A 27,859-nucleotide genomic window follows, 5' to 3' on the forward strand; every position below is an offset into this window, starting at 1 on the left:
CCCATATTTTTTTTATGGCGGGTCCTAGCCTATACTTAATCTTAAATACCAAATATTTTTTTTCCACATTCACATTATTGTAATATTTTTTCCATATATTTAAAAGTTAGTTGAAAGGAAAAGTGGATTATTTATCGAATATAGTGATGTTATATTGTCAATGGGGCAGGTTTTTGGGAGATCCCGTGCATCCGCCCCAAATGGATTATTTGTCGAAAGTAGTGACGGGGACGAGGATAAATTTTAGATTGGACATGCACGTGTTGCTAATCCTGCATCTAATTGATTATGAATATATATAAAAAACGTTACTACTAACTTACATATTATAATGTTTTATTTATTTACTCAATTACTCTAATCAGACAAACGGATTGTCAAAAACTCTAGAATAAGTTTTAAGATTCAAAACTATCTTACCAAAATAAAAATACACTGAGTCAAGGAGTGGGTTATTTTAGGCCGGGGTACTGGATACACCGGAGGGGGAGTCATGAAGCAGGGATAAATTTTATTGTGTACCTCTCGAGACGGGAATTGAGAGTAATGAGTATCGTTCCTATCGTGGATGAGTGTTCAGGCCTCGCCTCGCCTCAAAGTCATCTCTAACTGAATAAATTAAATGGTGTAGTTAGGTGTTAAGTGGTCGGGTAATAAAGTTAATGGGGCGACTGTGCAAGTATTAACTGGGTATTACTGTCGAGTGAATGGTGGAGAAATCATTAAGTTTATTCTTGATACAAGAGGTGAATGAGAGAGAAAATAAATTTATTTATGTACCCTTATTTGTTTTAATAAATATGACACCGTATAGGAAATAACAAATTTATCCATCGTTAATTATAATTTGGAGGATATCTATAAGCTCTATTTTGATGATAATTTTCTACCATATTTCATATATTTTATGTTTATATTATAAATCGTGCATCGTACGGGTGTTATACTAGTTATCGAGCTAAGTTTTGGATCGAGGTTCGGAAATGTGGGCTGATGCAACAATAGTTTCGGTTGGAAGCACTTGGAAGCTCTAGCATGAGAATTGCGTGGAAGGTTCGATCATGAATCATGATCGAGACGAAAACCCCTTTACCTACTTTTAGGGATGTATCTAGAAAATTCATTGTATTTAACAGTTCCTTAGAAGGTGAGAACTTTCTAAAGAATTGGAGAATTTTCTTAGAAGGAAATTATAGAATATTCTAAAGTTGAATGTCCATGGACTAAGAGGTCTATATATAGACTTCCGTATTCAATTGTATAACAACCACCACAAGTAATTTGCAAACACTTTAATCAAATCATCCTTTGAACCCACTCTTGCAAATCATCCGGTAACCTTACACTAATGATCCAAGGGGTATTCTCCATTCCCTTTTCAAAACAATTACGACCAAATTAAAGCGTTATACGATGCTTCAAACAAACACCATATCACTAATCACTTTAATTACCATATGACTATACGCATGTGTAAGTAGCCAAGTATTATATCGGCACTTATAATATATATGTAAGAAACCAAAATAACAATAAACCTATACTGCCTCCCAAAACAACCTTGAATCATTTCTTAATAATCAATCAGGGCCGTCTTAAAAAAAAAACACTACATATTAATCAAATATGTATTTCTTAATAAATAAATAAATAAAGTATATTTGAATTACAAACCTGTTATCCACCAAAAAAAATATACGTTCTATTTTTTAAAAGTCACAAAATATTACACATACAAATCAAATACCCTACATTATGCACTTTTATGTGACATTAATTAGACAATATCAATTAAGTAAAGATAGCTAAACGGTTAAAATATACGTAGAAAAGATAGGGAAAAAAATTCAATCTAGAAAAAATACAAAGTACTTTAAGGTATGGAGTATGTAAATGGAGAGGAACAAAAACGAAAAAGAACAAAAAGCAATAAAACATTGTACTTGGAATCAAACACTGATCTTTTGGTATTATCTCCTTTAGTCCGCAACCAACTCAGCTATACAGACAGTGTTTGTCTAAATGCACAAGGAAAACTACTCTGTAATAGACGGTGTTTGTCTAAATGCACAAGAAAAACTAATATTTAATTTCTTTAGATTTTGGCGCCCAAAAAAATCGGTTGGAGTTTGGAGTTTCGGGGAGCATTTATGAATCAACAAGGATGATGAGAACAACAAATGCGACTTTTCCGAAAATTCAGTCTGGTCTTGAACTTCTCACGTGAGACGAAAAAGTAAGCGAGAGGAGAGAGTAAGTTGGAGAAGAAAGATAGAGGTTTGAAAAACATAGAAGAAGGAGAAAAACAAAATAGGATAAAGTTGTGTTTCTCGTACTCGATATTTCTCTTGCTATGATCATACAGTGTACTAAATAGTAGAATCGTCGACTTTTTTATATATTATTTTCTTCACCGTAAAAGTATCGTGTAAGTATGAGTGTATGACTAATGAAAAATAAAAAATATATTGTGGTTGATAGGTTAATTAATCATGAAACTAAAAATGAACACGGCAGTAACTCTAATTATAGCTTAAACTATAGTTAACAATATGGTACAGTCTAGACTAGGGATGGCAATGGGTCCAAGACCCGATCCAGATCCAGTTGGACCCGGTCCATTTTTAAGGGTCTGGGTCCAAAAAATTTAGACCCTGTGGATCTGGGGCGGATCTGGGTCTTTGTTCAATGGGGCGGGTCTGGGTCCGGGTTCAAGAACTAAATATCCAGATCCGATCCAGATCCGACCCACAGACCCATATATATAATTTTTAAAAAATATATTAAAATTTAAACATAATTCAATCTTTACATGCTAAACTTTATTCAGTTCTTATGATACTAAACTATTTAAAAATTGTTTGACGTGACATATACATAATAATATTAGAAACTTTAAATACTTATTGTATTACAGGGCTAATATGATTTTTTTTCCTAAACAAAATTAACGAATATTCCATATTTAGTGGTTTTATTAAAGCAACGATACGTTTATATACAAAAAATGGGAGAAAAAATTACGTAATATAAGAAAAATGAGGGACAAATTTTTTTGGAAAAGAAATACGCTTAGACCCATTTAGGACCCAGATCCGACCCTAGACCCATTAGACCCAGTGGATCTGGGTCTGGATCTGATTTTTTTAGACCCAGTGGATCTGGGTCGGATCTGGATCCACCTCTTAAAAAGCGGGTCTGGGTCTGGATCCTATCGGACCCGGTCCAGATCCGACCCATTGCCATCCCTAGTCTAGACCTGATCAAAAGGCAGACCGGGTTCGGACATGGTCGAGGGAACAAAAATATGCCCATTATGTCGGGCCAGGCCAAGCTTCGGGCCGGTTTTGTGCACAAAACCCGCTATTTCGGCAAAATTAGCTGGCTTTTCGAGCTATTTTCGAACCTGGCCAAATTTATAACTAAATTTGTTATTTTACGTTGCCCAAAGCCCACAAATTTTTTAAAAAAAGTTCATGCCTGGCTCGAAAATCGGGCCAAAATATTCTGCCCAAAACCCGCTACTTTTAGGACCGGGTCAGGCCAGGCCCATGATGATCGGCTTTAGTACAGTCACAAAGAGCACTATTTATAAAAAATTAAAAAAACTAATGTAAAAATGTTGAAAATTAAAAAACAAGTAAACTGTTTTACTTGATCCCGTAAACATATAAAAATGAACTTTTGTTATTGATGTCAAGGACAATGGTCAAAATCACTAAATCAGTCCATAGTTTGTGTAATTAATTGTAAATTTCATTCTTTTTCCAAAGCGTAAATCGAAGGTAACCTTGTAAAAGACATTCCGACATATTCCAAATTTCTAATTCGTTAGACCCAGTATAAATGAAGCATTAAAAAAAAATAAGTTCCCTTTATACTCTACTTAGTGTTTATACAAAATCATTACGAATTCCGTGAAATTCGAGCCCACATCTTTACATAAAACAGACACCAAAAATGAATTCAGTCAAGATAAAAGTTGATCAGCGGCCGGCCCTGACAAATTCTCCAAGTATTCAGCTTTGAATATCTTCTACAGAATGACATCTATGCATACATCACACACAAATCCATTTCATTTCCTGCTTCCATTAAACAACACTGAAGGCTGATTGTAAAGTGGAAGTAAACTGAGATGTTAGTGTCTGTGTGGCAAACTGTTGGAATTGCTTCTTAGCATCTGCGAAGAAGACGGATAATATCTCAGTGAACCAAACTAATTTCAAAACACAGCAAAGAAATACAACTAATTATATATATTTTATTTTTTTAAATACAACTAATTATAGAACTGCAATTCGTGAACTGATTGTAACAAAACCAGATTTCATCCAAATGATTCTCACATCACATCCCACATCCTACTTCACAAGGTTGTTCTTTAAAATATAGGACGGAGTTTCCTTTTTCCAGGCATAAATGCATCATTTCCCAGATAAACGCTAGTGCTGTTTCTTCAAATCAGACATTGAAGATATACAGTCTATGACCAAACCACTTTTACCACTAAATGCAGTAAGCCAATCACCTACACGGTTGCAATGTGAAAGAAGCTTGAATGATAAATCTACACATAAATTTTTTTTTTTTTTTTTTGTAGCAAATAAAATCTGCACATTATAAACCCAGTACTACTATAGGCCCCCCAAAACTCTTAAACTACCTGCTGAATGATGGTAGGACATAAATCTATCAACTCGGCATGACTTTACTAGCATCTATAATCAGTTGATCCCCGAGATAGAATTTCCTACAATCTCTCTGACCAAATAAGGGAATTCGTCAGGCAGGAAGGGGGTGGGGGAAGTGAAAAGAAAAGGAGGGACTTTATTAAGGGGTGAGATTGTGCCTTCTGTGAGATTGACGCTGTTCATCAATCCCAGAGACTGATCTGTACTCAAGGTCAAATAGTTCTGCTTTTTAGAAAGTCTTCTATCCTCTGACTATGACTTTTCGAAGCCTAACTATGACTTTTCGAAGGTTTTAGTTTTTCGAATGCAAAATTTCGTAAATTTAAGATGTTAAATTAAATATTTGCGATTCTTGTTGATAAATCTTGAATTTTTGATTGACCTACTGCATATGTTTAACAAGTTTGAATGCCTAGTCTTGTTAATTATGCAATCTAATTTGTAATTATGATTAATTTGTTGAAAATTAGAATAATTTAGAATTAATTTGATTTTCATAATTAATTGTAATTTAATTAGAAACCTATGATTAAAAACCACCATAAAAATTGTAAATTTATGATAAATTTTAAATTTTTATGACCTAGACTTGAATCCATAAAAATCGGAAATCAATTGGATAATAAATTTTCGATTTTTCGCCCTAAAATTATGAAATTAATATTATTTATTAATTTGTCATTAATTTTAAATATAAATTTTAAATTTTTATGCGATTCGTTCATAAAACTTGCACGCACGAAGCAATGGACGCTTCGTGTTACCCTTAAGGGGTGTTGTATAATGCGGGCATGCGACGACGAGCAAGGGAGCTCGTCGCCCGTGCGGCACGAATGCAATGAGCAAGGGCGTAGTGCACGAGCACAAGGCAGCAGCCCTGCCTTGTGTCGTGTGCCACGAGCAATGGACGAATGGGCATGGGCGAAGGGCGAGCCAAGGCAGTCGCGTGTGGGCAGCAAGCGAGCTGCGCCACAACGCGCGCTGCCTCGCACAAGAGCGCGCAGCCTCGCGCGCAGCGAGCGCAAGCTCGCGTGCCACGAGCGCTGCGCCCAGCATTGCTCGCGCGCACAGCGAGCGATGTCGCCCGCCCAGCGAGCGATGTCGCGCGCCCAGCGAGCGATGGCTCGCGCGCCCAGCGAGCGATGTCGCGCGCCCAGCGAGCGATGGCTCGCGCGCCCAGCGAGCGATGTCGCGCGCGCACTGCGAGCGATAGCTCGCGTGCGATGAACGCTGACGCGCGCAGCGAGCACCAATGCGTGCGGAGGCTTGCGATGGGGATGCAGCAGCTATGCGACGAGCGCATGGGCTGCGCGCACATGGCCAGCAATGGCTGTGTGCGTGCGGCCCATGGGCGTGCAACGCGTAGGGTGTTTGCGTTACTATTAAAGATCGTTTTGAATGTTTAATTTGAAAATTTCAGTTCACGTAATTTTAATTAATTTTAAAATTAATAATTTAAATTATTTTCTTGGATTTTAATTTTGAATATTGTAATTATAATAAATTTTATTTATTCTAATTATTTTACTAAAATTAAAATCATGAATTAATTTAAATACGACTGAAATTAAATTAAACTTTTTGGATTCAATTATAAATTTATATGAGCTTTAAATTTTAATTAAATTTGTATGTTTCCGGTTAGACTAGAAATACATTTTTATGTTTAAAATTAGTAAAGCATATAAATTTATTGGTTTAAGTGGGAGCGTTTTTTAGTCATAAACTCTTGATTAGGTCTACAAATCCTTAAGGTTAAAACAACTTGATTAGAATTAATAAGGACTGAATAATTGGTAGATTATTGGTGCCCTTGATTAATTGCTGCAAATGTTTACGTGATGCATAATGTGTTTTACTAACCAGCTATGTGGGCCATTCATGATAATGAATGGGTGAATGGTATATATTGTATATGTACTGTTTTGCAGGTTATGAAGTGACTAGTATGGCCCAAATAGGATAGAAAATATGGTATGCGTACCATTAATTTGAATGTAATTGGTCTAAAGTACCAAAGTTATTTTTCAATTCAAATGTGGTCTGCGTACCATCAAATAGTTGTAATTAGTTATAGCTTATCCTATTTGAAGAAGATGGTGCCTCCCACGGAGATTTTCAAGACGGACTTTGAAGTCAAAGCTTCAAGATGAAGTCGGGCCATACTAGATCACAAATATCTTATGCATGTTTTAAGTTATTTATTGTTTTAAATATGTCTTAAAATGCATGAGATCAAAAGCTTGATTATGTTGCATGATTAAGGATTTTAGTTCACTTAAAATCTAACCAACATAGTAAGAGCCTTAAGTTCCAAACTTAAAAATTGAGTTAAAAGGTGCCATGCCAAAATATACACTTGCTTGGATATCCTTTACATCAATCTAGTAATAGTTTTCGCTCAGCGAGGTGTTACTTATTGGTCCTAAAGGGGCAAGGTACACAAATAATTGTGAGTACATGTTAGTTTTGGTGAAACTCAACGATATAAGTAAGGAGTCCTTTTATGTCGTGGCAAAATCGATAGGTTTACCTAATAAGTTCTTAGACGTACCTATCAACCAAGAGTAGTTTCTAGACTATTAGCAAAAGGCTTTTGCTTACCTAAAATGTTTTAGAATTGAGTCGACAAACTGTGCTTAATTCTTCAATGGTTTTAGGGTCTTGGAATCATTTTATTCACACCTGCCGGAACAAAAAAATCGAATAAAATGCTAATAACTTGAATTGCATGGTTGCTTTAATTTCAAGTTATTATTCATGATAAATGTTTAGACTTTGCATGCTTCAATGTATGTTTTAATTATTGTTTATAATTAAATATCTTGCACTGCAATAAATCCTTTTTGAAAGGTAACAGTAAATTTCCTCGATTGGTAGTGAATCCAAGAACGATTCACGGAAATGAGAGAAAATGAGCAATTTAAAATGTACGTTTCTTTTAGCAACTTTTATGGTTGTTTTCGAATATCAAAATCGAATGGCAAACCAATTGGTGCTTGTGAAATCAAGATACAATGTAGTTTTGAGATCATAAAGCATTGAGTTTAAACGCTCAGCTTTACCAATGGTTAACAACCTAATATCTTTGTCCATTTAATTCTCGAATGAGTCTAGTCCCTAGACATTCGAATAGATCGATACTTAGAAAACTTTAGAAGCTTCTGATAAGATCATCTAGTTGAAACAAAATATTCAACGTAAATTAAAATGGTAAAGAACCTTGTTGGTGACATTGGACATGTCTAACAAAGTATAAAAGTCAACACTAAAGAATTCAATTCTTAAGACTATAAGAAAGGGTACAAGAAATAGGAAAACGAGGAACAAATAAAAGGAATTTACGATTCCGTTTCTACCTATAAGTTTATGTTTAAAGAGAAGTGACCTAGCAATCAAACTTCCTTGGTATCATATACCGCTTGAGGTTCTTACTTCGGTAATAACTCAAACAATGGAAGCTAGGATACACTAATGACCTACAAGTGGGAAATGAAGCATGGCAATGCTACATTAGTTGTAGGGTCATCTAGTTTGTTTTAAGTCCTTTCAAAGGCTGGAACTTAATGGCTATTTTGTTCCATAATCAACATACCTAAATTTCTGTTTTCAAACACAGAAAGACTCACATTCAAGAAAAAAACAAAGACAATGTTTGTTTGTTTATTTGAATGAAATGGTCAATTACAGGTTGAGTCAATATGCTTGATTAAAACAAACAACTCTTTAAAGAACTTTACTAGGTTCAAATCAACCCCTTGATTTGAGTTCCACTAATCTTTGGCATTGTTGCTTAGACCATATCAACAAGTTAACATTCAAAAAGCTCTATTTTGATAAACTTTTGAAAGTTGATTGATTTCTAGATCATTTTAAGACAACTAGTCTTACTTGTTGAAAGTAACAAAAGATATGAACTATTGTTAGAACGCCTAGACAATAGAGTTCAAAGCTAAAGAAAGATTTTATGACTTTATTATTTCACATGGATTTGAGTGAATATAGGTTTATTTACTCAATGTGATATAAGTTTGAATCTGTTTGGCTAGTTCAAAGATTCAGAAGTATAAAATCCACTTGGCAAGAAATCATAAAGATCTAGGTTAGATCATGTTCATGATTACTTGAGACCAAATATGATCATCAATGATTGTGTGTTCACAATCTAGGTCCATAAGATATGGCATATCTACGTTGGAATGATCGAAGTCAATTAGTACTTGATTCGATCAATGAGGAATCATAAAGACTTTTCCTATAATTTCTAAAACAAAATGCTCAACTACCACCAAACTAAACCAAATTCGTCAAAGCTATTGAAAAGTAATTTCAGAATATCTTTTCATAATATATCTAAAGAGTTCCTAAACTCAGTGGGAGCTTAGTTTTTGTTATTCAACAAACTAAGGCCCAAGCATAGATATATGTTTCATTGTGATTTATTCAAATGAGACACAAGGGTATTGTTTCTACCACGAATTTTTGAGAACATAATGTTTGTTTGCTCGAAATAATGTCCTTTTGGAGATTCGTTTCCAAAATGACAAGTGGGAGAAAATAGACCTCGAAAGTTTTCGAGGCGAACAACAAACATAAACGGACATTCCGGAGGCTTTTCGAAGTGCTTCAGAAAATCCGAACTTATTCTTTAAGGACTTTAGAAGTGGCTTTAAAGAATAGATATCTCTTAGTAGACTTTACAAGTGCTTCAAGGAGAACAGAATATTCAAAGGACTTTCAAGTGGCTATTGATATTCTATTGTTTGATGTTCTATACCCTAGTAGGCATAGAGTTCAAGTCACTGGAACTATGAGATTCTTCTATTAGATAGTGAAGAAACATAGAGATCAGGTCAATGAAACTATGAGATTCTTCTATTAAATAGTGAAGAAATCTACAACTTGCAGTCAAACTATTATCATGTAGATTAATGAGTTTGTGACTTGTAAGAAAGCTATGACGAAACCCAGATTCCCTAAAATGGTTAGAGGCCATATATAGACTATATGTTTAATTGGTTAAAGGCCATAAAACATACTCAATGTTTTGATGACAAAATTGAAATTTTGTTGATTTGCAAGAATAGTTTCACACCTATTGGTTGCAAGTTTGTTTTAAGGATAAAAACCATCAAACATGAAATTATGTTCACACACAAAGCTAAATTAGTTGCTAAAGGTTACAAGCAAATTCATGGCATGGATTGTGTTGAAACCTCATGCAAAATCGTAATGCTTAAGTCTATAATTCAAGCAATGATTGCATATTGGTACATATGGCAATTGGATGACAAAACGTATTCCTCAATCAAATGATGGAATACAATATGTACATGGTATGTCATAGAGTTTGTGGATCCAAATAAATGCTTGAAAAGGAAAGCTAGCTTATAAAATCTAAGTACAGATTTAAGCAAGCAATTGGGAATTGGAACTGTATTTTAGTGAAACTAATAAGTATTTTAGTTTCATAAAATATACATGATTCTTATAGATATATAAGAAGTTTAGTGGGAGTACTTAAAACTTAATTGGTCCTATGTATATCACACACATATCTCTCTATTGTGAAATAACATTCAAATACTAATGACTTAGATTTGAAATTATTCATCAATAATGGACCATGGCGAAACTTAGTACATACTGGGTATTAAGATCTATTTACAAAGATCTTATGATATTATTTTGGATTAAGTAATGGCATTTACTAAATCAAACACGAAAGTCTCCATTGGAGATGTTCGACCCATGTGAATAAATCTAAGTAAAGGATGTTTGAACTATGTATAAGCATTTACTAAGTTAACATCAAATCTAATGAGATTCTTCACCTATATTATATGTCAAAGAATTTAGCTGGATTCAGTATCTACTGAAATTGAATAAGCTAAAGTTACATGAATAGAATTCAATTGGGAATTATTCTGCAAAAGAATTTATCATGTATGATATAATATGAGGATCGCCAAAAACGTATCGTATGACTTTAGCCATGACGAACATATACCAATCTCTATTGATCTAAGTAAAGATCAACTAGATTGAGATCAAGAATACTTATGGTACTTGAAAAGGTACATAGGAATAGTTCTTGATTCAAGGAAATAAAGATATGCTAAATATTGATGCTACACGCATAAACACTGGCAAAGGATCAAGCAAGACCCTTTGGAGTTAACCATTGATAAGGACGAGCTATAGAGCATCGTGTTTTGAAATGGCAACATGGATTGGAGACCATGAGTTGTTGCGTGGGAAATTAAAATAATAATTTCTATGTTCTAAGATATAGTTGGAGAGTCTTCCACATATCTATGAACTGCTTGGATAGGTAAATCCAAACAAAGCATCACTAGCAACCTATACAGTTGAAGTAAAAGTAATTATTGCCTAAGAAGCAATAAAACAGGGTTGTTTAAAGTTCTTCACTGAACTTGGGTAGATCACCTATCTGCTGGCTTGATGGTTCTTCATTGAAAAATGCGTAGAACCACTCTTGAAGCAAGAAAAACGTCTGCTAACTTGATGGTTCTTCATTGCAAAGTGAATAAAACCACCATCGAAGTAAGAAAGACTAGATCACATAATAAACAAACTCGAAAAGATCTTATCATCATATCTCGAAGAACATTCGATGAAAAGGATATTAAGATTGGCAAAGCATGATAACTAAACCTATGCAACAAGTGAGAAGCAACACTCACATTGTAGCACTGGAAATCAAGCATAGCTTTGAATTCCATGAATTGTTTTAGAAGATGGGTTTAAGGCCCATGGTTATAAAACATTGGGGTTGAACATTTATCATATATGAAATGTATTTTCATATTCCATTTAATCTTGGTTTAGTATTAAATGATGAGTCCCTTCAAATTTGACGATATATTCAAGATAGACTGTCAGGACCAGTCCTGTGACTAAGAAATGTCTATCAAGTGAACTTGAATGTCAAAGGTTGAAAATGGTCCCTAATCGGAGTTTTCTATAAAATTGGACGCATAGAAAACGTTAGACGATTAGAATGCAAGATGACTAGTAGTTCTGTTTCTTGAACTATGTGGACATGGCAATGTCATAATCATTTGCATAGATACTTACTTTGGGAAGACTAGTATCGGACAAGACCTATGAAACTTTACTGTAAGAGATGAAAATCTGTCATAAGTAAATTTCATTAAATTATTAGACACTAAATCCTCAATACCTGAGTGATTTGAGATTACTTGTTTGAGAACTGGTTGCTTTGACGTTGACCAACCGTCGCACCGTAAAAGGAGGCTATAAAGGCAACGCTCAGGTAATCACCTATCAAACGAAGTCTAATCTCAAGATCGCAAGATTGGGATTGTCCTCCCATAAATCGGGATGAGATGCTTAAAAGTTGTACAAGGCCACTCGGAGAGCTAGAAACTGTGAAATGCATGGCCGTGCTCGGATGAATCATAGGCTATGATTATCTGTTTATTTGATCAGTTGAACTCTGAAACCGAGGAACACCTCTGGACGTAATAAGGATGACAACTCTTACCTTATGTTCAAGAGCAAGCATCGAGCGACAAAGGAATTAGGAAATGCACACTTGTCCCTAAGGACAAGTGGGAGACTGAAGGAAATAATGCCCTTGGTCCAAGTATGCATTCTATGTTAAGTCTAATAAATGCGGTTCAGTATTAATTAACAAGTTAATAATTCAGTGAGATCAAGTGAGCTGAATGCCTAGCTAGAGGCCGCTTCAGTTCAAGTGGAATTAATGATATTAATCCACAGCTTACTCTTGACTGAACCCGTAGGGTCACACAAATAGTACGTAAACGGATCAAGTATTTAATGGCATTAAATACTCCATCTATGAATATTCGGAACCGACGGATCTTGGTTTCAGTGGGAGCTAAGATCGTCACAGGCAAGGAATGAATACTCCGGAAACGATAATATTGCCGGAAACGGAAATATGGATCGTATCGGAAATATAAATATTATCCAAGTCGTAGATGTTGCCGGAAACGGAAACATGGTACGTGTCGGAAAATATTATCGGAAATGGAAATATTGCCAGAATCGGAAATATTGCCGGAAACGGAAATATTGTCAGAATCGGAAATATTACCGGAATCGGAAAATAATTCCGGAAACGGAAATATTAAATATTTGTTCGAAACGGAAATTAATTCCGGAATCGGAAATATTAAATATTGTTCGTATCGGAAAAGAATTCCGGAATCGGAAAATTTAATCGGAAGCGCATCGTACGAATAAGCATCGGACGAGGCCTGCCGGACGAGGCCCAGCACGAAGCCAGGCCATCGCCCAGCAAGCCAAGCGCGCCGCACAAACAGCCACGCCAGGCCCAGCGCAAGGCCAGGCCCAGCAGGCTGCGCGCAGCGCGCAGCGTGCACAGCGCGCACAGCACGCGCAGCGCGCAGCGCGCGCGGGCGCTGAGTGGGCTGCTGCTCGCGCGCACGCATGGGGCCCATCGTGGCTGCCGTGCGTGTGTGTGCAAGTGTTTGTGTTCGTGCACGTTTCCTAAAACATGCAGAGTTCGGTTAATGATTAAATTCCTAATTCTATTTGATAAATTAATTAAATTAGAGTTCTTGTAGGATTCTAGGTTTAATTAATTTGTATCTGAATAGGATTTCGATTCCCTTTCCATACCGCTATAAATATGAGGCTAGGGCTCACAATTTATAACACAAGTTTCAAAGTATTTAAAGTGAGTTTTTGAGAGAAAAATTCAGTCACACATTTGCCTATAAAGTGCCGAAAATAATAGTACCTTAAGGGCGATTCTAGTTGGTCAATCTTAAGGCGGATCCGGACGTGCTGTGGACTATCTACGGAGGGACGACACTTGGAGTCATAAAGACTTGTTCTTGTTCGGTTCGGGCGCAGCTAGGGAGGGCACGCAACAAAGAGTATGCATCTAAATTATGCTATATGATTATGTGTAAATAATATGTAATCCTGGGTTAATGGTTGTTTCCGCATGATTTATGTAATATCATATGTATCATAACCTAACAGTCAATGGGGCAGGTTTTTGGGAGATCCCGTGCATCCGCCCCAAATGGATTATTTGTCGAAAGTAGTGACGGGGACGAGGATAAATTTTAGATTGGACATGCACGTGTTGCTAATCCTGCATCTAATTGATTATGAATATATATAAAAAACGTTACTACTAACTTACATATTATAATGTTTTATTTATTTACTCAATTACTCTAATCAGACAAACGGATTGTCAAAAACTCTAGAATAAGTTTTAAGATTCAAAACTATCTTACCAAAATAAAAATACACTGAGTCAAGGAGTGGGTTATTTTAGGCCGGGGTACTGGATACACCGGAGGGGGAGTCATGAAGCAGGGATAAATTTTATTGTGTACCTCTCGAGACGGGAATTGAGAGTAATGAGTATCGTTCCTATCGTGGATGAGTGTTCAGGCCTCGCCTCGCCTCAAAGTCATCTCTAACTGAATAAATTAAATGGTGTAGTTAGGTGTTAAGTGGTCGGGTAATAAAGTTAATGGGGCGACTGTGCAAGTATTAACTGGGTATTACTGTCGAGTGAATGGTGGAGAAATCATTAAGTTTATTCTTGATACAAGAGGTGAATGAGAGAGAAAATAAATTTATTTATGTACCCTTATTTGTTTTAATAAATATGACACCGTATAGGAAATAACAAATTTATCCATCGTTAATTATAATTTGGAGGATATCTATAAGCTCTATTTTGATGATAATTTTCTACCATATTTCATATATTTTATGTTTATATTATAAATCGTGCATCGTACGGGTGTTATACTAGTTATCGAGCTAAGTTTTGGATCGAGGTTCGGAAATGTGGGCTGATGCAACAATAGTTTCGGTTGGAAGCACTTGGAAGCTCTAGCATGAGAATTGCGTGGAAGGTTCGATCATGAATCATGATCGAGACGAAAACCCCTTTACCTACTTTTAGGGATGTATCTAGAAAATTCATTGTATTTAACAGTTCCTTAGAAGGTGAGAACTTTCTAAAGAATTGGAGAATTTTCTTAGAAGGAAATTATAGAATATTCTAAAGTTGAATGTCCATGGACTAAGAGGTCTATATATAGACTTCCGTATTCAATTGTATAACAACCACCACAAGTAATTTGCAAACACTTTAATCAAATCATCCTTTGAACCCACTCTTGCAAATCATCCGGTAACCTTACACTAATGATCCAAGGGGTATTCTCCATTCCCTTTTCAAAACAATTACGACCAAATTAAAGCGTTATACGATGCTTCAAACAAACACCATATCACTAATCACTTTAATTACCATATGACTATACGCATGTGTAAGTAGCCAAGTATTATATCGGCACTTATAATATATATGTAAGAAACCAAAATAACAATAAACCTATACTGCCTCCCAAAACAACCTTGAATCATTTCTTAATAATCAATCAGGGCCGTCTTAAAAAAAAAACACTACATATTAATCAAATATGTATTTCTTAATAAATAAATAAATAAAGTATATTTGAATTACAAACCTGTTATCCACCAAAAAAAATATACGTTCTATTTTTTAAAAGTCACAAAATATTACACATACAAATCAAATACCCTACATTATGCACTTTTATGTGACATTAATTAGACAATATCAATTAAGTAAAGATAGCTAAACGGTTAAAATATACGTAGAAAAGATAGGGAAAAAAATTCAATCTAGAAAAAATACAAAGTACTTTAAGGTATGGAGTATGTAAATGGAGAGGAACAAAAACGAAAAAGAACAAAAAGCAATAAAACATTGTACTTGGAATCAAACACTGATCTTTTGGTATTATCTCCTTTAGTCCGCAACCAACTCAGCTATACAGACAGTGTTTGTCTAAATGCACAAGGAAAACTACTCTGTAATAGACGGTGTTTGTCTAAATGCACAAGAAAAACTAATATTTAATTTCTTTAGATTTTGGCGCCCAAAAAAATCGGTTGGAGTTTGGAGTTTCGGGGAGCATTTATGAATCAACAAGGATGATGAGAACAACAAATGCGACTTTTCCGAAAATTCAGTCTGGTCTTGAACTTCTCACGTGAGACGAAAAAGTAAGCGAGAGGAGAGAGTAAGTTGGAGAAGAAAGATAGAGGTTTGAAAAACATAGAAGAAGGAGAAAAACAAAATAGGATAAAGTTGTGTTTCTCGTACTCGATATTTCTCTTGCTATGATCATACAGTGTACTAAATAGTAGAATCGTCGACTTTTTTATATATTATTTTCTTCACCGTAAAAGTATCGTGTAAGTATGAGTGTATGACTAATGAAAAATAAAAAATATATTGTGGTTGATAGGTTAATTAATCATGAAACTAAAAATGAACACGGCAGTAACTCTAATTATAGCTTAAACTATAGTTAACAATATGGTACAGTCTAGACTAGGGATGGCAATGGGTCCAAGACCCGATCCAGATCCAGTTGGACCCGGTCCATTTTTAAGGGTCTGGGTCCAAAAAATTTAGACCCTGTGGATCTGGGGCGGATCTGGGTCTTTGTTCAATGGGGCGGGTCTGGGTCCGGGTTCAAGAACTAAATATCCAGATTCGATCCAGATCCGACCCACAGACCCATATATATAATTTTTAAAAAATATATTAAAATTTAAACATAATTCAATCTTTACATGCTAAACTTTATTCAGTTCTTATGATACTAAACTATTTAAAAATTGTTTGACGTGACATATACATAATAATATTAGAAACTTTAAATACTTATTGTATTACAGGGCTAATATGATTTTTTTTCCTAAACAAAATTAACGAATATTCCATATTTAGTGGTTTTATTAAAGCAACGATACGTTTATATACAAAAAATGGGAGAAAAAATTACGTAATATAAGAAAAATGAGGGACAAATTTTTTTGGAAAAGAAATACGCTTAGACCCATTTAGGACCCAGATCCGACCCTAGACCCATTAGACCCAGTGGATCTGGGTCTGGATCTGATTTTTTTAGACCCAGTGGATCTGGGTCGGATCTGGATCCACCTCTTAAAAAGCGGGTCTGGGTCTGGATCCTATCGGACCCGGTCCAGATCCGACCCATTGCCATCCCTAGTCTAGACCTGATCAAAAGGCAGACCGGGTTCGGACATGGTCGAGGGAACAAAAATATGCCCATTATGTCGGGCCAGGCCAAGCTTCGGGCCGGTTTTGTGCACAAAACCCGCTATTTCGGCAAAATTAGCTGGCTTTTCGAGCTATTTTCGAACCTGGCCAAATTTATAACTAAATTTGTTATTTTACGTTGCCCAAAGCCCACAAATTTTTTAAAAAAAGTTCATGCCTGGCTCGAAAATCGGGCCAAAATATTCTGCCCAAAACCCGCTACTTTTAGGACCGGGTCAGGCCAGGCCCATGATGATCGGCTTTAGTACAGTCACAAAGAGCACTATTTATAAAAAATTAAAAAAACTAATGTAAAAATGTTGAAAATTAAAAAACAAGTAAACTGTTTTACTTGATCCCGTAAACATATAAAAATGAACTTTTGTTATTGATGTCAAGGACAATGGTCAAAATCACTAAATCAGTCCATAGTTTGTGTAATTAATTGTAAATTTCATTCTTTTTCCAAAGCGTAAATCGAAGGTAACCTTGTAAAAGACATTCCGACATATTCCAAATTTCTAATTCGTTAGACCCAGTATAAATGAAGCATTAAAAAAAAAATAAGTTCCCTTTATACTCTACTTAGTGTTTATACAAAATCATTACGAATTCCGTGAAATTCGAGCCCACATCTTTACATAAAACAGACACCAAAAATGAATTCAGTCAAGATAAAAGTTGATCAGCGGCCGGCCCTGACAAATTCTCCAAGTATTCAGCTTTGAATATCTTCTACAGAATGACATCTATGCATACATCACACACAAATCCATTTCATTTCCTGCTTCCATTAAACAACACTGAAGGCTGATTGTAAAGTGGAAGTAAACTGAGATGTTAGTGTCTGTGTGGCAAACTGTTGGAATTGCTTCTTAGCATCTGCGAAGAAGACGGATAATATCTCAGTGAACCAAACTAATTTCAAAACACAGCAAAGAAATACAACTAATTATATATATTTTATTTTTTTAAATACAACTAATTATAGAACTGCAATTCGTGAACTGATTGTAACAAAACCAGATTTCATCCAAATGATTCTCACATCACATCCCACATCCTACTTCACAAGGTTGTTCTTTAAAATATAGGACGGAGTTTCCTTTTTCCAGGCATAAATGCATCATTTCCCAGATAAACGCTAGTGCTGTTTCTTCAAATCAGACATTGAAGATATACAGTCTATGACCAAACCACTTTTACCACTAAATGCAGTAAGCCAATCACCTACACGGTTGCAATGTGAAAGAAGCTTGAATGATAAATCTACACATAAATTTTTTTTTTTTTTTTTTGTAGCAAATAAAATCTGCACATTATAAACCCAGTACTACTATAGGCCCCCCAAAACTCTTAAACTACCTGCTGAATGATGGTAGGACATAAATCTATCAACTCGGCATGACTTTACTAGCATCTATAATCAGTTGATCCCCGAGATAGAATTTCCTACAATCTCTCTGACCAAATAAGGGAATTCGTCAGGCAGGAAGGGGGTGGGGGAAGTGAAAAGAAAAGGAGGGACTTTATTAAGGGGTGAGATTGTGCCTTCTGTGAGATTGACGCTGTTCATCAATCCCAGAGACTGATCTGTACTCAAGGTCAAATAGTTCTGCTTTTTAGAAAGTCTTCTATCCTCTGACTCCTCTCCCCACTATTACCTGATTCGCTAGTATGAGCCTAGTATGAGCCTGGGTACGGGATCGCAATTCGCAACCTACGTTGCTAAGTTAGACCAAAAATGTACCATTTTCATGTTATAATTCGCCTTTTCGGTTCCCGGTTCGTAGGGTGATTAGAGAATTAGGTAACACTGCCTCTCCCCTTTCTAAAAGCCAAAAAAAGCATTAACCAAGGTGCTGTGTACTTAACCAAGGTGCTACACTAGGTGCTGTGTACTTAACCAAGGATCCGGATCCAAAGAGGATGTTCGCAAATCTTAAGCTAGCTAAAACAACCTAATACATCCTCCTCTAAAGTAAATGGATATGAAATTCCCACCCCTAACCCGTTAGTTCCTCTTAAGATATTAATTAAGAAATACTGGACTTTAATCATACAACTACCCTTCAAAAACCGCAGTCTTTATCTGGTTACATATCTGCTCAGTTTTAAACTATTTATGCTGAAAATATACCTAGTTGGACCTGCACACTCATTTCCTCATCAAAGAGGGCCAAATTATTCCCTCTTCTACACCTATATGGCTATATGTATATATTAGCAGTTGCCCTTAGACCTTCACAAGTCAATGCAATAGCTTTACCAGAGAAGGGATGGTCAATCAGCATTTAGCAATTGCAAGGAATTGAAAAGCACCAACAACTAGGCAAACAGCCAAATAGCTGCCCCCAGTTTATCAGATCTAGCTCATTAAGCTAGCACTAATGCATCGGAAATGCATGCTTCGAATGGTTTAGGTAACCTCCTCCATCCCAACTCCCAAATAATATGTATCCTGATAACACAAAGTGATTATCAACTTCTATCATAATAGAACTTTCTTTTGCAATAGATCATATTAGATAATACTTTGATGGCTTTTCCAGAGAAAAACCACCCAGTTGCAACTTGATTTGCAAACAGAAATGCAAAAGGATCTTTACTTATTGCATTCTAGTGTCTAAGTAATCATACACCTATCCAGAAAGGAATTAACTTAGAGTTCCCCTCAAACTAAGCAACCATAAACGGACGCACAAAATTACGGAGTAGCATTTAATTCCGTTCAGATAATCAACAATGACCTGTGCAGATTTCACTCACCTTTGCGGCATTTAGTAAAGCCAACAATGTTTGCAATGCTGAGGGACAAACACACTGCTACAACAAGGAGATAATCAGCTTGAAACCGTATCAGAGAAAATATTCCGAGAATGATCCACAAAGCAGCCTACAGAGAAGAACAATGAACAAACCGAACTTATATTACAAACGTAACAAAACAAGAATCACATATTGTAGAAAACATAGTACCAAAACAAGACCTCACAGAAATTCAGGAACAGGATGTTATATTTAAGAAAGTACCACGTGACAGTTAATTTGCAATGCCCTAAAGTATAAGTGCTACTTATGTGCAAGGAAGGACTACATAGTTTTTAAAGGAGACAAAATTAAAAAAGTAACTTCACTCACTGTAAGATAAAGGCTCCACCAAAACAGCCACGAGTCCTTCTTGTTCATGCGAGCCAATGACTGTACAACACAAGAAGATGATATTACAAAGAGAAACTCAGTAAGCCGCACCTTTGGGCTAAAAAAACATTGACAAGTAAACTTTGTCTAGTGCAATAATGAATACTGACCTCTGGATCAAGAGACTCAAACTTCCATATACTTTCACCCAAATCATTAATTTCATTCCACCACCTCAAACCAACCAAAATGCGACCACTTACATTCTTGACAACCCAAAAGTCAAGAGCAGCAAGGAGAACAGTAACCACAAAGATAATCACAAAGTTGTCAAAGAAAAGTGCAGAGAGAATGTAAAACGCCAAAGCTGCACCCTGCATAACAAAACCCCCATGATATTACAGTGTTGCCACAACTAAAATAGTTAAGAATGAACCATCTACTAATAGGACCAAGCGTGCCATGGCTTCTTATAACAACATACCTTGAAAAAAACATGGAAGAAACATGTCCTTGGGTTTGCATAGTTTTCGGTAGGAGCCTGTAAATCAGAAGTAGAATATATTAATTATTGGAAAGTGAAATGAAGAGATTCCAGATTTCATGTTAAATTAAATGACAAAGGAAATTATACTACTCCGTATGTAAAATCAAAGCTGTGTACTTGTGTCGATGAAATTTTTGTAAGTTTTTAGTCCAAAATGAAGTGCCAAGTATTCATATTCACGTCAAAGCTTCAAAAACTGAAGACAAATATTTTAGGGGGAATTGGGCAACAGTTTTTGATAATAAATCCCTCAATTAAGGCCCCTCACACAGTTTCATCAAATTTCGACAGTGAAAACTTCGGGTTGGCTTGACTTGCTCTAAAATTTTAAGCTAGTTAGTCGATCACCATAAACAAACAGAAAATACAACAGGATCATAACATCAGAAGAAATCAAACCGTCTCCTCCAGCAAAATAAATAAATAAACACCTCTCTAAACACAATTTGCAGATCAACATGATTGATTATTAGTATTTCTTACTACCGCATTGACATTATTAAAAGGTTTCTGACAACATGATGTTCTCAGAAAAATGTTCATGCCTAAAATTTCTACAGAAGCATTGATGCATTTAGCGCGAAATTCAAGATGAACAACATAACTAGCAACACTGAGAATTGAGATCAAGGTCAACAACATCATGAACAACAACAAACAATACCTAAGAATTAAATCAAATTGATACATCAGATCTAAAAACCATAATGAACAATCACAAATACACAATTAGTTTATAGAAAAGAACAATTGAATTGAGCAGCATAACCCTAGAATTTCTAGCACATGCATCTCGAATTCAATTGATTTGGAGAGAGAGAAATTACTTGAACTGGATCCATGGAGAAGAGCTAAACGAATGGAAGATTGGGCGTCGTAATTTGCGAGATTAGCAACAATGGCTTCTGTTTATCTGATCTTGGGGAAGTAAAAGCGACCTTTCTTCTTCCACCTCGTTCCTCTTTTTGTTTTCTCTCTCTCTTCTTCCTGCTTGTTTGTTACAGACGCTATCAAATCATTTTTTGTTTTACCCGAGTCCGACCCGTTATGAGGGAATTGGGCAGGTCTGGGCTTGTGTTGTATGGCTCAAATGGTTGAGTTTCTGGGCTGGCCCAACTTTATTTAAAGACTAATTTAAGTGAATTTAATTAATTTCAATTTGTGTTTTTCTCAAAAAGAAAATGTGTGAAAAATATTTCAACTTGAACTGTTTATAAACTTTATTAGAACAGAAATGATAAAGGTCGCAACATGCGACCTTTATTAGAAAATGTTACTAGAGTTGGTGTATGGAGGAGTACGAGGACTCGAACTTGATATGTATACATGCTCCCAGTCTCAACTATGAGGCCAAGATCTCATCGATTATGGTGAGTAACGAATTTTGATAGTAGAGGAGTGTTTGTATAATTGTATTATTAAATGTTGAGGAGTGGTATAGGTATATGACTATCTGTGAGTTGTGACATTTATGATGCAAAAGTTGCCTTTGATCTAATAGAGAGTCTAAGGGAATGGCTTTGTTGAAGAGCTTAGACTCTATTCTGTTCACCTTATTTCAGGGGGGGGGAGTCCAGATAAGTTCAGATAAGATTAATTAAGGAAAAATATTGACCAAGTACAATTTATAACTAAAATAAGTTTTGATAATTTCAGATAAGTTCATATAATTTCAGTTAAGATAAATTCAGAAAAAATAAGTCAAAATTAGATGAATAAAGCGCACCTTATGTCACCTTGTATGCGACTTGTTATACTTAATCATGCCTAGTTGAAGATCTTACTAAAGTATTCGATGTTTGCAAAATTTGTATGTGTAGGTATTGAAGGAAAAGATTATTTTTGTATTTCATTTGTCCCATATTAGTTGCAAAATAAGGGGGCACAATTTTGAAGGTAAGAGAGATAGAGAGAAATAAAAGGAGCTGCCTATTTGATGAGCTGAGAGATAGAGAGAAATAAAAAGAGGAATTCGTGTGATGAGCATAGAGATAGAGAAAACTCATTACAAAACTTCAAAAGGGTGGCTCATGCACAACTCAATCCCAAGTTCCCTTATGTAGTGTCAAGCCGTGTCGGATATTCGTGTCTAAGTGTAATTTCACTCCATTTAGTGTGCATTGTCAGAACGTGACATGCCTTATTGTGCTTTTTCCCAACAAACGTGGCCCAATTGCAGCCCAGGACCAATGGCTTTGTGCCTTTGTGTCCATGCCGGGCCATACTTTTATCCTATTGGTCCGGGTTGTCCGCGGCCCAACCCGGCCCAATGCTATATTTAAGTGCAGCCAGAGAGTGTGGACGTTATAAACCGAGGTGTGATGTGGGGTCATCGTCTTATCCTAACCGTTATTGAATGGTGAAAACAGAGAAGAAACCAACTGAAAGAATACCACAAACTACTACAAAGAAAGAAAAAGATGGGATTGATCAATATTATTAAGACCAAACTTATCCCCTTCAATTTACAGCCATTGTCAAATACCCAGAAACTGCTTAGCCAATTACCCAGTAAGAAGCAGGAAAGATGGCAAGCAGATTGGTGGTTGTTCAACAACATCAACCTTCTTCTTTGGCATTCCTTCATTCTTCTCTCTCCTCTGACTTTAATGGCTGCAGACTCACTCACTCTGTTCAGGTATCACTTTAATTCCTCTCCCATTTTTCTATTTGTTTTGGGTATTGATCGAGTTTAAGTTCGGAGTAGTACATTTGTCGGGATTAATAGTCAAACGTACTATTTAGGTTGTTCTGAATTAACAATCACGTATACGATTGATTATTGTTTGAATTAATAGTCACGTGTACTATTTAGGTTATTCAGAGTTAATAATCACGTATACCCTTGATTATTGTTGCCTTGTTGAGGGTTTTTGTAAAATCGTGGGATTGAGACAATGTAACAACTATTTTCCCGGCCTTGGGATGGATGGATGGGAATGTTTGCTATTGTAAGTTCATTTGGTTATAATTGGGAAAGAGATTGCCTCATGCCCATTAATCCTTATCAATTCGAAAAATGTACTAGTCTTCACTAGATAAGGATAAGGTTGCGTACATTTGGACTTGTCAACAACGAGAAAATTGATGTGTTGTTGGTGTTTTCTATGTCATGTTTTGAGTGTTTTTGCAAACATTTAGCTTGTACATTAGTGTCCTACTATGTTGGTGATTGGTTATGATAGGTTTGGAGAAGAAAAAAAAGGTTTTTGAAATGAAATTATAGATTTGACAATTTCAAAAAGCTAATGTGAGTATTTGTTTAGGAGGGGTTTGGATGAGAGTTTTGGGATGAAAAAATTCAATGTAAGAGTTTTTTGCATTAGAGGTTTGAAGAATTAAGTAGGTGTAAAATGACAACTTTATCCTAATATATCTAGAATTACAACTTTTAACAACTTACTTCACTTTATGTCAATAAACATTACTAGTCATTTACCCATCAAACAACTAACAACCAATTTGCCAAACACTATACATAAACAACAACTTCAAATTGTCGGTCAAACCAGCTAGTACTGAGAGGTAACAGTTAGTCAAACCAGCTAACAACTAATTGCCAAACATGGCCATGGCATCAGAATTTCGAATTATACTTCATAATCAATAATTAATTTTACTTGATGTTGGTTATTGTTGCAGTTCAAGAGAAATGTAGTGCAACCAAAAGGAGCATTACATGTTACAGCATCAAGTGCCAAGAAAATCCTTATTATGGGAGGCACCCGATTCATTGGTTTATTCTTGTCAAGACTCCTTGTCAAGGAAGGACATCAGGTAATCGCGTTGATTCCAAATCTTTTATCCCACATTTTGTGTGCCACTCGTATTTAGTACTGTATTTTATTAGTTGGTACTAGGAATATGGCTCGACCCTTTGCAAGAACCAATCAAAATAAAAATGAGACACTAACTTTTCGTGTTAACAATAAGTTTGTGGTTGTGCTTGACATTAGGTGACTCTATTTACAAGAGGAAAAGCACCAATTGCCCAACAGTTGCCTGGTGAATCAGAAGCTGAATTTGCTGATTTTTCATCCAAGGTAAATATGCTGATAGCTAAAAATGGAGATGATTTCATCAACATAATTTTAGTTGTATATATAATCAGGAGTAATATGGTTAGTGTACTAATCAGTAATCACTTTTCCTGATTCATAGATCCAGCACTTGAAAGGTGACAGACAGGATTTTGATTTCGTCAAAAGCAGCCTGTCTGCTGAAGGCTATGATGTTGTTTACGACATAAATGGTGGGTTTACATTGTTAATGGATTTCTTTAGAAGGCTCCTAATGAGTTTGTGTTTGGAAATTTGACCTTATATATATACCTCGTCACATTTCAGGGAGAGAGGCAGTTGAGGTAGAACCAATATTGGACGCGCTTCCAAAGCTAGAACAGTAAGACCCATTTCTTTTTGGTTGAATTTCAGGATTTCTGATTTCAGTTCAGTTCAGTTCAGTTCAGTAGCATTCAATTCAGTTCAGTTCAGTAGCATTCAGTTCAGTTCAGTTCAGTAGCATTCAATTTAGTTCAGTTCAGTAGCATTCAATTTAGTCAATTCAGTTCAGTAAAGTTCTGCTCAAAATAACAACGCCTAAACCTTGTCTTCTATAGTACTGATTTTCTCATGGATTCAGGCAGATTAAGGTTCAGAATTGTTCTGAATATGAAGATCACACTTTTTCGCAGTTGTTTTGTAGTAACTTATATAATATGTTCCTTTTCTTACCAGATATATTTACTGCTCCTCGGCTGGTGTCTACCTTAAATCAGACCTCATGCCACATTGTGAGGTAATCTGTAATCCTTTACATTTCCAAATTTAAGAGTTGAATACTGCCTTAAAGCATGGATTCAGAAGTTGACACAGTTGTAGCATTGAAATCTCATGTTTTCCTAACATTACTGATTACTGATTACACTATATTTTTCAGGTAGATGCTGTTGATCCGAAGAGTAGGCACAAGGGAAAGCTTGACACAGAGAGCTTGCTTCAGACAAGGGGGGTAAATTGGACTGCTTTAAGACCTGTATACATCTATGGTCCATTGAACTACAACCCTGTCGAAGAATGGTTCTTCCACCGACTCAAAGCTGGCCGCCCAATTCCTATCCCTGGTTCAGGAATTCAAATTACCAGTCTTGGTCATGTTAAGGTGAGCAACAAATAACTCAGTCTTACCTGTTTTTAAATCCATTTGTGCCATCAGAAAGTAGTAATACATTAGTGCAGTTTCTTGTGAACAAACCGCACTTCCTAGAGAAACAATATGAGAAAAGAGCTGAGCTTGAGGCCTTGTTCTGTTCAACTTATATAAGAAAAATCAGTTCAAATGATTAAAAATGAGTTTTAATTTATAATAAGCAAAAATCAGTTTTAGTCGGTAATAATCAGTTCAGTTCTGTTAAGATCAATCAAAGATGTTAGAACATGCCTTGAATCAGTCTACTCCGCTTTCTGTTTTGGCCTATTTTCTTGGAAAATCCGCATCTGTCTACAGATTTCTATATTAACTTTTTAGGTCATAACCTAGTTGTATTGTGTAATATGTACTCCTCAAGATCAATAAAACTTCCCTCTGCTCTGCATGTGATCCACGTTAAATCTCTATGTTCTTTATTACGTCGTTTATTGTCTTTATCGCTTCTGTTATAACAGATGATAATATTGCATGTAGTTGTATGCATGAGTATGTACTTGCATGATGGCAAGATTTGCAGATTAATTAAATAGTCTAATATTGAGATCATTATTCTAGGATTTGGCAGATGCTTTCGTACGTGTTCTTGGAAACGACGTAGCAAGCGGGCAAGTCTACAACATTTCTGGAGACAAGTATGTAACCTTTGATGGACTAGCAAAGGCGTGTGCTAAGGTAATGTAGCTAAAATTTTGAACTTGTTAAAGATAAGACAAAGGCCTAAATTATATGTACTCGAAACCAACTGTTAATTTTCTGATTATTGTGTTGATTTATTGCATTCGTTGTTCAGGCTGGTGGATTTCCAGAACCTGAGATAATCCATTACAACCAAAAGGAGTATGATTTTGGCAAAAAGAAGGCTTTCCCCTTCCGTGACCAGGTATGTACGATCAATAAACTCGATTAATGCTTGACAGTTTTTATCAGTAGTTCTTCTACATCTTCCTGTAGTAGTTTTATCAGTATGATTTTAGACAAGTCTTTCTGAATGCAACTCTATGCTCATTTGCTCATGAGTCATGAATCATGATCAGTTAGACAAACACATAGGAAATTCCCAAGTAGGTTCCCGTTAAAGTTTCAAGGCCTTAGGAGGTGTTTGGTTATGAGAGATTTGGGAGAAATGATGGCTTTTTGAGGTGCATTTGTGGTTTGAGCATTTCAAAAAGCTAATAGGAGTGTTTGATGAGGAGAGGTTTGGGATGAAAAGGCTCAACATAGGAGATTTTGGCATTGGAGGTTTGAAAAAATGATTTTTAAATGATAACTTTGTCTTAATATTGTCTAAAGATTACAACACTTACCAACTTACATCACTGTATGTAAATGACCTTAATGGTAAATTTACACATTAAAAAGCTACCAACTACGCAGTAACAGCTAATTTATCAAACACTTAATACAACCAGCTAATTCAAACAGCTAACAACTAGTCAAACCTAACAACTAAGTTAAAGTGTTTGCACAACCAGCTAATTCAAACAACTAACAACTAGTCAAACCATCTAACAGTTAATTGGCAAACAGCGTTATTGCATAAATGCTTAAATTTACCCCTTATGAGTTATGACCAGCTTTTTCTTCCAAACTAAAACCATGCAAACTGCTATTTTTTCACCAGACACATGATATATAACTGAATACTCTTGCTTGAAGTCCTTGAACTAGTCCTAATCATAAGGTTGTTTAATTTCTTAAATGCAGCATTTCTTTGCATCAATCGAAAAGGCGAAGAAAGAACTTGGATGGAAACCAGAGTTCGACTTGGTGGAAGGTCTTACAGACTCATACAACCTTGACTTTGGAAGGGGAACATTCAGGAAAGCAGCTGATTTCTCTACAGATGACATGATTTTGGGCAAGACCCTTGCTACTGTCTAGAACAAGAACAACTATCTCTTGTTGTAACCTACAATTTTCGTCTTCTTTAAGAATATTTTGATTACAATATGAGATTAGTGTCTGTAAAATGAATGAATTATGCAAATATTATACCGCGAATTCCAATTTGTATTGGCTTGTTTCTTGAAGTAGCTCTTGATAATACGGAGTATTAGTTACCACTTACGAGTACGTAGTACTCGTACGTAGTAGTTG

The 27,859-nt window shown here is 35.7% G+C and overlaps 2 protein-coding genes and 1 long non-coding RNA gene across 3 annotated transcripts; 1 reads left to right on the forward strand and 2 right to left on the reverse strand.

Annotated features, from left to right (window-relative positions):
* Positions 1-3,847: 3,847 nt before the first annotated feature.
* LOC130472542 (uncharacterized) lies at positions 3,848-4,941 on the reverse strand. Its single transcript, XR_008933084.1, has 2 exons — positions 4,667-4,941; positions 3,848-4,183 (listed from the first exon to the last, which is right to left on the reverse strand). It is a non-coding gene; the product is annotated as an uncharacterized lncRNA (long non-coding RNA).
* A 12,470-nt stretch (positions 4,942-17,411) lies between these two features.
* LOC110792933 (Golgi apparatus membrane protein-like protein ECHIDNA) lies at positions 17,412-21,556 on the reverse strand. Its single transcript, XM_021997752.2, has 6 exons — positions 21,382-21,556; positions 20,492-20,548; positions 20,178-20,381; positions 20,008-20,067; positions 19,636-19,762; positions 17,412-17,748 (listed from the first exon to the last, which is right to left on the reverse strand). Exons 1-6 carry the CDS (start codon positions 21,394-21,396, stop codon positions 17,660-17,662), a joined length of 552 nt encoding a protein of 183 aa, XP_021853444.1. The 5' UTR covers positions 21,397-21,556; the 3' UTR covers positions 17,412-17,659.
* Positions 21,557-22,979: 1,423 nt separating this feature from the next.
* LOC110792932 (chloroplast stem-loop binding protein of 41 kDa b, chloroplastic) lies at positions 22,980-27,775 on the forward strand. Its single transcript, XM_021997751.2, has 10 exons — positions 22,980-23,192; positions 24,197-24,331; positions 24,511-24,597; positions 24,716-24,806; positions 24,901-24,955; positions 25,291-25,351; positions 25,493-25,714; positions 26,318-26,434; positions 26,553-26,642; positions 27,467-27,775. Exons 1-10 carry the CDS (start codon positions 23,082-23,084, stop codon positions 27,641-27,643), a joined length of 1,146 nt encoding a protein of 381 aa, XP_021853443.1. The 5' UTR covers positions 22,980-23,081; the 3' UTR covers positions 27,644-27,775.
* The last annotated feature ends 84 nt before the right edge of the window (positions 27,776-27,859 follow it).

This window comes from Spinacia oleracea, chromosome 4 (assembly GCF_020520425.1).
Source record: "Spinacia oleracea cultivar Varoflay chromosome 4, BTI_SOV_V1, whole genome shotgun sequence".
NCBI lineage: Eukaryota > Viridiplantae > Streptophyta > Magnoliopsida > Caryophyllales > Amaranthaceae > Spinacia > Spinacia oleracea.

What these genes read in the sequence shown, in the direction of transcription:
- LOC110792933 (XM_021997752.2), bottom strand. An exon ending in TCTTCCATGTTTTTTTCAAG is followed by an intron (nt 20,382 to 20,491) that starts GTATGTTGTTAT and finishes TTTGTTATGCAG; the next exon opens with GGTGCAGCTTTGGCGTTTTA. An exon ending in TTGAGTCTCTTGATCCAGAG is followed by an intron (nt 20,068 to 20,177) that starts GTCAGTATTCAT and finishes TGTGTTGTACAG; the next exon opens with TCATTGGCTCGCATGAACAA.
- LOC110792932 (XM_021997751.2), top strand. Translation starts at nt 23,082, where the DNA reads ATGGCAAGCAGATTGGTGGTTGTTCAACAACATCAACCTTCTTCTTTG. An exon ending in TTGCTGATTTTTCATCCAAG is followed by an intron (nt 24,598 to 24,715) that starts GTAAATATGCTG and finishes CCTGATTCATAG; the next exon opens with ATCCAGCACTTGAAAGGTGA. An exon ending in CCAGTCTTGGTCATGTTAAG is followed by an intron (nt 25,715 to 26,317) that starts GTGAGCAACAAA and finishes TCATTATTCTAG; the next exon opens with GATTTGGCAGATGCTTTCGT.